The following is an 11,069-nucleotide window of genomic DNA, read 5'->3' as shown; positions in this document are numbered from 1 at the left end:
CTCATGAAACCGATGCAACCACCAAGACGAGACCGGGATTATTGAGACCACATTGCAGCTGGCTGCTTCATCAATTGTTTTGTCTTTATCTTCTGCTGACGAATTCCTCATCATGAGTGCATCATGATCACATCATCACTCCTTCATTGATTGCACCTTGACGTTCATTCATGACCACACATTGATATCGGACACTCTCATACTCACATCATGCCCCCAAAAGCAACAAAAAGGGGCAAAGCCTCCAAGGCCACCACCCCCAAAGAAACAACAGCAACAACAACAGCAACATCCGCCTCCGACTTCCTCACCAAATCCAAAGAAGCCTACGAGCAAGAACTCAAAGACCTCGCCAAAAAGGCCCGCACGCAAAAGGGTTACTGGGCCGGCCAACTCGCCATCTACATCCACTCCATCATCCTGCTCGGCCTCATCGCCATCGCCTCCAACGTCTCGCAGCTCGTGCTCTCGCCCGTCTACGGCTCCATCCCCGCGTCGATATGGCACTCCAAGCTGGTCATGGCCGCCTGCTTCACGGGTTGGGCGTCCAACATCTTCTTGGATCGCGCTCTGCCCATTGAGCCTGTTGAGCTGCTGCCTCTGATCGCTATTTACATCCCGCCTGTTCAGTATTTGCTGTTCCGGGCGAGCGGGTATCTGGGTGCTTACTATGGGCCGTTGGTCACGGAGTTGTTGACGCTGTTCCCGTTGATCACCATCTCCTCGGCGTGTGTTGCGACGAACTTGGAGTATGCCGACTTTGGACCGGTGCCCAAGTTCATTGCTGATGCTGTGCCTGGTCTTGGGTCCTTCGGCTTTTTCAAGTTCGCGGAAAAGATGAGCGGTAACTTCATTGCGCAGAATATCGGCAAGAATTTCTACATGACTAGGATTGGACTGGAGGGTTTGCTGGCTGCTTCGTACACCACCATTGCGCCGTCCAAGTTCTTGCTGTTTGGGTTGCCCGCGTTGTTGCACACTACGCTTTTGAACCCGCATCTGCCGTCGCCTATGGCGCTTTCTCGGTTGAACAGTGGGTTGGAAAAGGAGGGATGGCTGGTGCTGGACCGCCGGGATTCTATCACGGGTTATGTCTCGGTGGTGGACAGTTTGAATGATGGGTTCAGGGTGTTGAGATGCGATCACAGTCTGCTTGGTGGCGAGTGGGTGAAGTTCAAGGATACCGGACGGTTCAAGGGAAATCAGGTCGCTGAGCCTATTTATGGCGTATTTGCCATGTTGGAAGCTGTGAGGTTGGTCGAGGTACCTAACCCGGTTCCCGACAACGAAGCCAAGGCGCTCGTTATGTGAGTTCTCCCGGTCTCAGCATCCGAAGATGACAACTAACATATTCCAGCGGCCTCGGCATCGGCACCACACCCGCCGCCCTCGTCGCCCACGGCATCAACACCACCGTCGTCGAAATCGATCCCGTCGTCCACGAGTTCGCCACCAAGTACTTCCAGCTTCCGTCCAACCACACCGCTGTGATCGAAGACGCCGTCAGCTACACCGATCGCCTCGTCAACGAGACTCAGGGAGTCGGTCAATTCGACTACATCATCCACGATGTCTTCACCGGCGGTGCTGAGCCCGTCGCCCTATTCACCTACGAGTTCCTCCAGAACTTGAACTCACTTCTCAAGCCGGACGGTGTCGTCGCCATTGTACGTTACCATTCCTCTCCCCTTGTGGCCTAAGCAGGTGCTAATGATCAGCAGAACTACGCCGGCGACTTCTCCCTCCCCCCACCCCTCCTCATAACCAACACAATCCGCTCCGTCTTCGGCCCTTCCTGTCGCATCTTCCGCGAGCATCCTCGCGACGAAGCCCAAGCCGCCGCGCACAACGGCCGTGATTTCACGAACATGGTCATCTTCTGCACCAAGTCTTCTACTCAAGAAATCACCTTCCGCAACCCTACCTCTCGCGATTTGCTCAACAGCCCCAGCCGCGAAGCGTTCTTGCTGCCCAAGTGGGAGGTCACGGAGGAGGATCTCCTGAGGGGTGTCAATGGGAGTGTGGAGGAGGCGGAGAAGTTGGGTGTGTTGAGGAGGAATGATACGAGTGCGCTGGAGAAGTGGCAGGAGGGAAGCGCGTTGGGACATTGGGAGATTATGAGGGGGGTGCTGCCGGAGGTTGTGTGGGTTAATTGGTAGATGTTTCTGTTCGAGTGAGGGGTGAGGAAGAAGGGATCTGGGATGAGTGTGAAAGGGCAGAGAAAAAGGAATGTGTTGGTAGATTTGTCATTTTTTGTAGAAATCGTGTCGTGATTGCGCAATTGAGGGCTTTCCTGTTGATATTTGCCTTCCTTTCTGTCTTTCAACTGTTGGATATCGTGCGAACCCTGTGGTTCACCATCACTTTCCCCCGTCGTTGCGGTTTTGTGACTTCCAGGTTCCCTCATAAGCAGCCTACCTGGAAAAGACAAGTACATACGGCCATAGATAGTGGAAAACTCGGGATCCCGTCCGCTCTCCCATAGATAAGCCACTAATCGGAGGACTATCTATGGGAGCCGTTTTCGACAGGGGTTTGGATGACTCAGCTGAAAACGCCGCCCCCGTTTCTAGAACCGTTTTCCCATTGCCTTCGCCGTCGAGTGCACCGTTCCACTTACGCCAAGCCCAGCTGAGTAGGCTAGGCATACACTACACAAGGTACTTACCCCTGCCATTTACCCCTGACTCCTACTCCATATATTTAGTACTTCTAACTGGGAGGTGTGGTTGGCTTTTGGGAGGTGTGGTTAGCTTTTGGGAAGTGTGGTTGGCTTTTGGAAGGTGTGGTTAGCTTTTGGGAAGTGTGGTTGGCTTTTGGGAGGTGTGGTTGGCTTTGGTAAACACTCTTCTCCGTACGTATATCACTTCAGGCGAGTTAGAAGGGCCTCAAGATATATATTGCGTCTCTACCCTCAGATTCCCGACCGAACCAAACAAGCACACTTTTGTCCCATTCTCATTGCATTCACTGTATATCCATTCTTCCCAGTTGATTCTACCGCATGAATTACGGCCCCTACGTTGCGAGGGTTGCGTTGGTTTTTCATATGAAACCCTCCTTCCGAGTTTTCTAATGAATTTCTCCTCCTAAACATACTGAGCTCGTTAGCTATTGCAGCTTGAGAGGGTATTGTTTGAGTCTCACGGTGCCGATCACACTCCATCCATATGCAATACGGAAGGGATGGAGCTACAAAAACCGCCGATACCGCCGACTGAACGCGACGTCGAAGAACGGAAAAGAAGAGCATTTGCCGACGTCGACGAATTTACGGTAACAATACATGAGCGTTCGCTTTGTAAAAAGACCAAAGCCCAGCGAGAACGCGCGTGGTGTCTATGGAATAGGTATGTACCTTATCATTTTGCTGTTTTCTTTGATATTGCGTACTAATGCTTTTTAGATTTGTCACAGATGTGTTACAATTAACACCAAAAGAGGCTGATAAGGTTTGGTTTGGTGTGTGCCGAAACAAGAAAAAGTCCATTGCTATCTGCAAGAGCTTTCTGGCCGACTATACACGCTATGCAAGATGCAAGCGTCTGTGTATAGACGGGACCGGGGAACAGAAGCAGGTACCATCAGTTCAATCAGTAGTGACTATTATTGCTGTATGGAAGCATATAGTAGCTCAAGCTGATGCTGTAGTGCTCGCGAAGAGAAGGGATCAAGATTCAAATGAAGATTCAGACGAAGGTTCCGAACAATGGACATTGCTTGGCAACCGTGGGAAGGCCCGTGGAGAGGTTATCCAGGTAGATTCCCTCCTTACCCATACCGATACTGTGTACTGACATTTCTTTTCACAGTGGATCCAATCAACTCTTGCACAAAAGTTCAACCTCACATGCAAACAAACATTTGAGAAAACTGAAGCCACAACAGACGATGTTCTGCTTATTCTTAGCACTTTGTGGGAACGCGCAGTCGATATACCTTGTGATCCTAGACATCGGCTTGCCTTTCATACATTGGTGCTTATAGGAGGCATTGGTTTTCGGCCCGGCACTTATGAGAATATGCTTTATCAACAAGTCAAGCTACTTGTCGTTCGCGATCCGGATACAAAACAGCCAAGGCTTGTTGCTGAGATCACGATCAATCAAAACAAGCTATCGGCTAACAAAATTGATAAGGGGGCAGATGTGTATGTATTCTTGCCTTTAACTGTTGATCCAAACTAACACTTTTCTAGGGTGACCTTTTCTGCTACTATGGTACCATGCCAGATCGTTTGTTTAGTTACGTTTGTAGCTATTCAAGCTCTACATGATGATGCCTTCGAAACAGAGTTTTCGTCCTTCGACGAATTACTTCAGCGTCCAAACTTGGAAGATGTTGATTGCATTGAACTTAGGTGGAAGGATGGGATGCAGGAAAAGCCTATCTTTCCCTTAAAGTACCACAAATTTCTGGAACTTTGGAACCGGAGATGGTTGGTAGCGGGCAACAGAAACACTCTCCGGCCCTATGCGCTGCGAATCGGCGGTGGAAATAAAATTGATGGTAAGAACCCTTTACCCGTTTCCCTCACTATTTTGCTTACAATTTTTACACAAGGTTCCCTTACATCCGCTATTTGAAACCACATCCTGAGCCATAACACAAAAACATTCGAAACCTCTTATCAAGCGAGGCATATTCCACACAATTTGATGTCATTCGTTTTCGATAGTACATCTGAAGACGATTCCAAGCTATTCAAGCTATTAGCCTCCGCATCCTTGCGCAGGGATGACAAAGCACCGCTTTACCCGACAGCGGCTACGCTAGAAACGTTTGAAAATCGCGAGGATATGAAAGCACTTCGCGCACAGCGTCGTCACTTCCGGGAAGAGCTCAAACTCTCTGCAGACAATAGAGAGGTAAAGCAACTTACCGCAAAAATTGGAGATCTACGGACGGTATTGTCAAACTTGGCTGTCAAGCAGGCTCGAGAAAACTACTTCGCTGAAGTTGATTCCCTTAGGGCTCGTGGCCTGTCAACCGAAGATATGCCAGCCCCCCCTCCAAATCCTTTCAGATGCTCCTTCGGTCCCAGTTTACCTGCAGCAACAATCATTGGTCGATACTTGAACCCCAAAGATCCGGCTTCCGACACCGCTACGAAAATGGTTTTTCCAAATTCGACCGACAGTGGTTCTGACCAAACTACCCAAAAGCGGCTTGCAGTATCGGAAATGCTTTTTGCGTATCTGAATGATAGGTACGGAGAAGTAGAAGGGATTGCTCAGGAAATGGAGCAACCAGCCTCCGAACATAAGAAAGCAGCTTCCACGCTCTCTACATGTCTTCTCTGCCTACAAAGCTTCACTCGTCGACGTAACCTCAGTAGACACCATCGGAGCGTCCATTTCACAGCAACGACCTTTGAACCTTTCTCATGCCCCGAATGTCAGCGGCAAGGAAAGGAGGAGTATAGAATCGAGAGGGCATCGGAGTGGAGTAACCATGTCGAAAGAGTACATGGTTTCATCAATACTCCGGTTCTCTTCACTAAGCCAATCGTCAAACCCAAACCAATGGCTACAACTACCAAGTCGAAATCCGCTCCTTGTTTAAGATGCGGCCAATTGTTCTATGCCGGAAACAGTTTGTCAAGGCATATGAATAAGTATCACAGAATCGTAGAGCCATTCGATTGTCCAAAATGTAAGGGAGAAGGGGAGAATATCCAGATTAATGACCTCGCTTCGTGGCTTACACATACGTCGGATGTTCACGGTTGTAATGGGCAAACAGGAGTGGTTATTGATAAGGAATGCCTACCAAAACAGGGACAGAAGAAGAGGAAAAGAGAAAACATAGTGGAGGAAGCAATAAAACGTAGTAAATTAGAATCCTAAGTATATAGAATACAAACTAGAATGCTATCTCCGTCTCTCCCACCGAGATATCTCCTCCTGGAACCACGATGCCAGATCTCGCTCTCCACAAGCGTGCTCTGATCCAAAGCATAATCGACTATAAACTAAAGGTGACAAGCATCTAAAAGATGACGACTCAGTAGAAATAGTCGGCTGTACTGCCCGCGCGATCCCCGCATCCGATCAAACCTGCTTCACTTCGGAACTACAATGGCACCACCAAACGGCAATCCCGCTTTGTTGGGGCGGCCTCACGCCACAAATAGGTTGACTCGGGGATTCGCGACAGTGCGATGTTCACGTTGAAGAATCTTCCTGTAGCTCGCTACCTTCGCCCTTCTCAAAAGAACTAGAACTGGAAGTGATATACACTATTGCGTCATAGACTCTAAATATCCAAGGCATCCGTTCTAGATTCAAGAAAATTTTCAACTGTTGGTGATATCCAATACATATGAAACCGTGAGATATACAGTATAACTGGGCTATCACTTGATATGTTACGTTTCTTTTCAACCGTATACTATCCAATTATTCTACAACAGACCCACTTTCTCTGGGGTGCACCAAACTAAATTAGCGTTCCGTTCCCTCGGGACACTTGAACCAAGCGGCTAGTAACTCAGTGCGAACGCAGCACCAATGATCACTCCAGCATGCGGAAGATTTTTTTTACCGCCCTTGCTAAACCCAGATGGGGTTCTTGATTGAGTAGGGTATTTTAAAATGAAAGGAAGCTGGAAGGCAAAACCAACGTAAGTAAAAGAGCATCAACAAAAGTACCAAAGAGAGTCCAGTCCTAACATGTCCTAAGATGTCCCAACACATTGTCTTCAGGCCCCACCTCCATTCGTCACTATTAGAAGACATCCAGATAATCCAGGTCGGCTTCCCCCATATGTCCGTCACATTGGCGTTGGGTCCTCGCCTTAACCCTCGAATGTCCAGTCCTCAGAGTCGTTCCTATTAGCTCCCGTATCATAATAGGTTCATGCCCGTATACCCGCGCGATCGAAGACAAGTGATAACGGATCTAAAGAATGTGACATATCTCCACGATTTCTGTGTGGAATAGGATGTCCGCCTGGGCCCTGGATAAAGTGGCGTCTTTTTAACAGCTGGCAGCAGTCGAAAAGTGGATAGGACCGGTGACTGTTCCGCTGAAGAAGTAACCCTGTCCACTGTTAATGTTCTGGTTGCCGCGGCCAGAGTGGACATTTTGTGTTCCAGTACCGTAGTTACGGAAGACGGACGGTTGGTGATACGACATGGGTGGCCTTGGTTCTTGTGACAAAGGTACAGACGACTGCTCTGACGGCACTGACGGCACAGAAGGTTTATGATCCTCAACACAAGCAATTGGACTCGCACGTGTAGCCGGGGGCGATGGACAAGTTCCCGACGACGGGACGACATCATTCTGAGCTGATATATTCATCTCGATTCTGGCCTTCATCTTGCCTCTAGTGGCCTCATCCAGTGCACGATTGTTCGCCAGAAGCTGGATGTCTTGTAGGATACCCTTCATCAGCGATTCGACCTTCCTGCTCTTGCCGACATGTAGCGTCATGATGACGGCGGTGGTGAAGCGCTTGCGCGCCGAAGGGCGCGTCGTCCCTGGGGGCAAGATCGCCTCGAAGAGAGTTCCCAGCAGCGCGGCTTTTTCTTGACATGCTTTAAGAACTTGCACCATCGCACTGCAGGACTTCTTTGCCGTGTCATCCAGATCATTGCCGTGTTGGCTTTGGTTCATACACTCTATGGCCAGTCTGAGCGTGTCTGCCACCAATGGTAAGCGAGTGTAGGCGTCCCTAACGGCGTCGGGGAGGCCGTTGATGTTTCGGTACGCACTGATGACTTTTGAGACTGCGTCGACGATTGAGATAATGCTGGAAGCGACGCTGAGGACTTCCAGGCCTGACATGTTCGGTGAAGTCTGGGGTAGAAACAAACGACACCAAACTGAGGAAATGGGAGCGTGGGTGATGCAGTGTTGGTCATCGGGTGTGCGAGAACTCGGGAGTTGAGCCGCATGTTGGGGAATGAAGGGGTTTTCAATAATCCTGGGTGGCAGCCAACAGGGCTTTGGGAAGCCAATGAAGATTGACTGGAAGCGGCATGAGGCGGCAAGGTTTGTCCCATTCTGAGTGGTTCCACGGAGAGCCGAAGCCGGCAGCCTGCAACTCGACTTAGAGTATGCACGTGCCCGACTTTTCACTTGTTTTCCTTAGACCTACCTCCTTCATCTGCCTGCATCAGCCTACCTCTTCCCTTCCATCCTGGCATATTATAATCATGGTGGTTGGCTTGCAACACACTGTTGGCGCAGCCGCCAACACCTTTATAGACGAGTCGATTGGCTGAGAGAGATCAGTGGGGCGGTATTACGGACCGGGCGGGGCCGTGGCGGCGGAGTGGGCCCCGAGAATGACGGAGCGGTGGGAGCACAACCGGACAGTAACTGCCGAATCCGAGCAACTCGCAATGGCCTCCAGCGCCTCAATCTCCGGATTGGGCGGCATTATCTCTCAGACATCATCGGGGACCATCTCGTTAACGTGTTAACTGACGTAAGACCTAGTTTAGTAGAAAATAAGGTTTTGGCGCATATGTATAACCATATCATACGTTAAAGCTCCCAACTCCTTAACCACATCTCGCACCTTTTCCTCGTCTAGCCATTCAGAATGCTTACAAAGGGTTTCCACGACGACATCTCTTAAGCCTCTGTCGTCTTCAATAGTGGATTCGTAAACCACTAGCGCTGCCCCAAGGAAATCATCGATGTCCAAGGAGACAGTAGCCGCCGCCTTGAATTGCCGAAGCGCGAGAGCCTTCAATCCACGGATCAAGTACTTCTCTGCTAAGGCGTAAATTTTTGCATGAGTCAGAAGGGCGTCCGCTGCCGGTTCATTGACGTTGGTTTCGTATCCGTCCATTTCTAACCCATCAAAACCACTACGCTCGTGTTGTAGCTGTACGTCATAGTCGAAGTGGTATAGATAATGTACCATTATATGGACAAGCCGAGGGTCATCATCTGGGAGGTCAATCTTTCCTTCTTGTGCCTCCTAAATATAACGTTAGTTTAGTGTCGTTGCTAGTGTATGGACTGTCACTAGCCTTGAAACTTCCGCGGCAAGCTGCAGAGAAGAACTCGGACTGCGTGCATACGATGACCCTATGCACATGGTATTCCCTTCCTCCGCAGGATATCACGAGGTCTGAGTACTCCCCGCTGGAGTGGAGCCTATTCGGAGGCCATTGTCAACACCTGCAAGTTCCGAAGACGGAGGAATGACGAGAGCCAAATGATCATACCCTTTTAGAGAACTTATTAGGTCTTTAGAGGGATCATCTCCGGCCGTACCGTGAGCTGGCTGAGTCACGGAGCCAGCTGGCCTGCGTCGAAAGGGTGGAAACGCCATTCCAGAACCTGATGTTGTATGCGATGGATCACGAATGATGGGAATGATGTAGATTGAGGGATCCAGCTACCTGAGGCTGGAAGGGATCGCCAGCTATATAGAGCTGGCGATACAAAGAGGAGGAAGGTCTGCAAAGGAGGGGATTCTGGGAAGTGCCAGAACCGCTGTCAAAGAGGGTGCCTGCAGGGCAAACGACTAGCGGTCTGTGCAGCAAACGCCCAGAATCTCCTCACATGTTGTTGTCTATGGAAGCATGGACACGATACATGCACGACCCTCCACTGAAATATTCACATTCACAACACCCACCGGCGTTTGGCATGGCCTCCCGTCGGTTATCCACCTTAAGCATCCAACGGCTTTTGCGCCCTCACCATGCGCCACCTAGCGTTAGAATGAATCTTGGTTTCTCCTCAGTAATCAACGTCAATCCAGTTGTTGCTTCCACTCAGCCGCCCAAAAGACACCGACTTGTCCTCGGCCGTGCACGCTGTTAACTTCGTTTGCAGGTATCGGCGTGGCGGACATTTGTTGGATCAAACGGCTTAGAGAAGCATGCATCCATCCTTTTCCTGTCAGGTAGGCATGCATGGGGAAATGGAGAGCCGTTTGAAGCGTTCCCGTTGAGCATTGGTTGCCATCAGAGTAAGAAACACTAGCAGTCTCCTGCTTTCTTCATCCTTCTTCCTCCGTCCTGGTGATCAGTTCGGATTATAAATACCTTTTCCCCCATAACCAAGATGAACGTCCCATTCGATGGCCGGTTAAGTCGCGTCCGGAAGAAGGAAAAGACGTACACACGGCCAACAAGAAATACGCACACAACATCTCATTCTTCTGCCTCCCGTGCATCCTCAACTTCCTCAAGCAATACCATCCAAACTCCCACGTCCGACTCGGAACCAACAGCACCATCCGCTCTTCCTACTTTCGCCGCTTCGAGGCCTCGTCCAAAGATGGAACGCTTATTAGAATCGTCCGTATCTGGATCAGTTGGTGACTTCTACCCGGACCGTGACGATAATCCCACGGCCAATTTGACATATCTCATCCTCCACCAGCCCACCAACCTAGCCCTGACCTTGGTCGGCGGCAAGCTGACCCTTCACAAAGTCCCGGCCATGTTCGAAAAAGGCCGCCCCCTCGAAGGCAAATGTAACTGGTACTGGCAATGCGTCGAAACGGACGGCTGGCTCGGGTTTCGCAATGCCGCGAGCGGACGGTTTCTCGGCGCCCCTTCGGGTTCTCGTGACAGTTTTGATGTTGCCAACGATGCCCATGACCGTTTACAGCGGCTGTTATGCGTTAGGGCGGGAGGAGGTTGTGAGCAAGGACCTGAGGCGCCGCAGCAGCGTGGGCACGTGATGCACTTCCAAACCTCACAGCGACTTGTCAAGGCATGGATGGAGCCGAGCTGGAAAGAGGGATCCGAAATATCGATGACTTGGATGGATGGGCAGGAGGGAACAGTGTGGAGGTTCGTCAAGGTTGCATGATATCTCGACCCAAGTCCTGTCACGACCATAACCGTACCTCTCTGGTGCTGTCACATCTTCCAAACTAAATCTGTACCAAGCCTTAACACTCAGTGACTTAATAAATTAACAAGTCCCCATCGTCACCGACGTCGCAAATATTCCACTGATTTTGCTGTAGATACTCTCGTTCCCTTAAGCTTGTGTTGTATGTGTGTATATCGTCATCCCCGGGCCGATCCCGTTGTCTGTACATACTATGTACGCCAAGTGTTAGTGTTAACGCTAGGTTGCCC

General features: G+C 50.1%; 7 protein-coding genes across 7 annotated transcripts; 4 read left to right on the top strand and 3 right to left on the bottom strand.

Annotated features, from left to right (window-relative positions):
* B0H65DRAFT_526220 (S-adenosyl-L-methionine-dependent methyltransferase) lies at window positions 1-2,432 on the top strand. Its single transcript, XM_062828855.1, has 3 exons — window positions 1-1,307; window positions 1,358-1,667; window positions 1,722-2,432. The coding sequence occupies exons 1-3, from the start codon at window positions 211-213 to the stop codon at window positions 2,157-2,159; spliced, it is 1,845 nt and encodes a 614-aa protein (XP_062680159.1). The 5' UTR covers window positions 1-210; the 3' UTR covers window positions 2,160-2,432.
* Window positions 2,433-2,803: 371 nt separating this feature from the next.
* On the bottom strand, window positions 2,804-3,442 carry B0H65DRAFT_468063 (uncharacterized protein; the record flags this gene model as incomplete). The annotated part of the gene is made up of 2 exons (XM_062826940.1): window positions 3,407-3,442; window positions 2,804-3,350 (listed from the first exon to the last, which is right to left on the bottom strand). A coding segment is annotated over exon 2 (235 nt), but the record flags the coding sequence as incomplete, so codon positions are not given.
* Window positions 3,130-4,714, top strand: B0H65DRAFT_540060 (uncharacterized protein). Its single transcript, XM_062829138.1, has 5 exons — window positions 3,130-3,350; window positions 3,418-3,758; window positions 3,813-4,150; window positions 4,199-4,509; window positions 4,564-4,714. The coding sequence occupies exons 1-5, from the start codon at window positions 3,287-3,289 to the stop codon at window positions 4,584-4,586; spliced, it is 1,077 nt and encodes a 358-aa protein (XP_062680157.1). The 5' UTR covers window positions 3,130-3,286; the 3' UTR covers window positions 4,587-4,714.
* B0H65DRAFT_217433 (uncharacterized protein) lies at window positions 4,441-5,882 on the top strand. The gene is made up of 2 exons (XM_062822008.1): window positions 4,441-4,509; window positions 4,564-5,882. The coding sequence occupies exon 2, from the start codon at window positions 4,659-4,661 to the stop codon at window positions 5,847-5,849; it is 1,191 nt and encodes a 396-aa protein (XP_062680156.1). The 5' UTR covers window positions 4,441-4,509; window positions 4,564-4,658; the 3' UTR covers window positions 5,850-5,882.
* A 978-nt stretch (window positions 5,883-6,860) lies between these two features.
* B0H65DRAFT_217421 (uncharacterized protein) lies at window positions 6,861-7,930 on the bottom strand. Its single transcript, XM_062822007.1, has 2 exons — window positions 7,722-7,930; window positions 6,861-7,649 (listed from the first exon to the last, which is right to left on the bottom strand). Exons 1-2 carry the CDS (start codon window positions 7,792-7,794, stop codon window positions 6,982-6,984), a joined length of 741 nt encoding a protein of 246 aa, XP_062680155.1. The 5' UTR covers window positions 7,795-7,930; the 3' UTR covers window positions 6,861-6,981.
* Window positions 7,931-8,452: 522 nt separating this feature from the next.
* B0H65DRAFT_428015 (uncharacterized protein) lies at window positions 8,453-9,119 on the bottom strand (the record flags this gene model as incomplete). The annotated part of the gene is made up of 2 exons (XM_062824724.1): window positions 8,453-8,928; window positions 8,990-9,119. Coding segments are annotated over 2 exons (606 nt in total), but the record flags the coding sequence as incomplete, so codon positions are not given.
* Window positions 9,120-9,916: 797 nt separating this feature from the next.
* B0H65DRAFT_217400 (uncharacterized protein) lies at window positions 9,917-10,847 on the top strand. The gene has a single exon (XM_062822006.1). It carries the CDS (start codon window positions 10,039-10,041, stop codon window positions 10,792-10,794), a length of 756 nt encoding a protein of 251 aa, XP_062680153.1. The 5' UTR covers window positions 9,917-10,038; the 3' UTR covers window positions 10,795-10,847.
* The last annotated feature ends 222 nt before the right edge of the window (window positions 10,848-11,069 follow it).

The sequence above is a fragment of the Neurospora tetraspora genome (genome assembly GCF_033439725.1).
Source record: "Neurospora tetraspora strain CBS 560.94 chromosome Unknown B0H65scaffold_5, whole genome shotgun sequence".
Taxonomy (NCBI): Eukaryota; Fungi; Ascomycota; class Sordariomycetes; order Sordariales; family Sordariaceae; genus Neurospora; species Neurospora tetraspora.
Note: the sequence above shows the minus strand (reverse complement) of the source record. Positions and strands in the feature narration are given on the sequence as shown.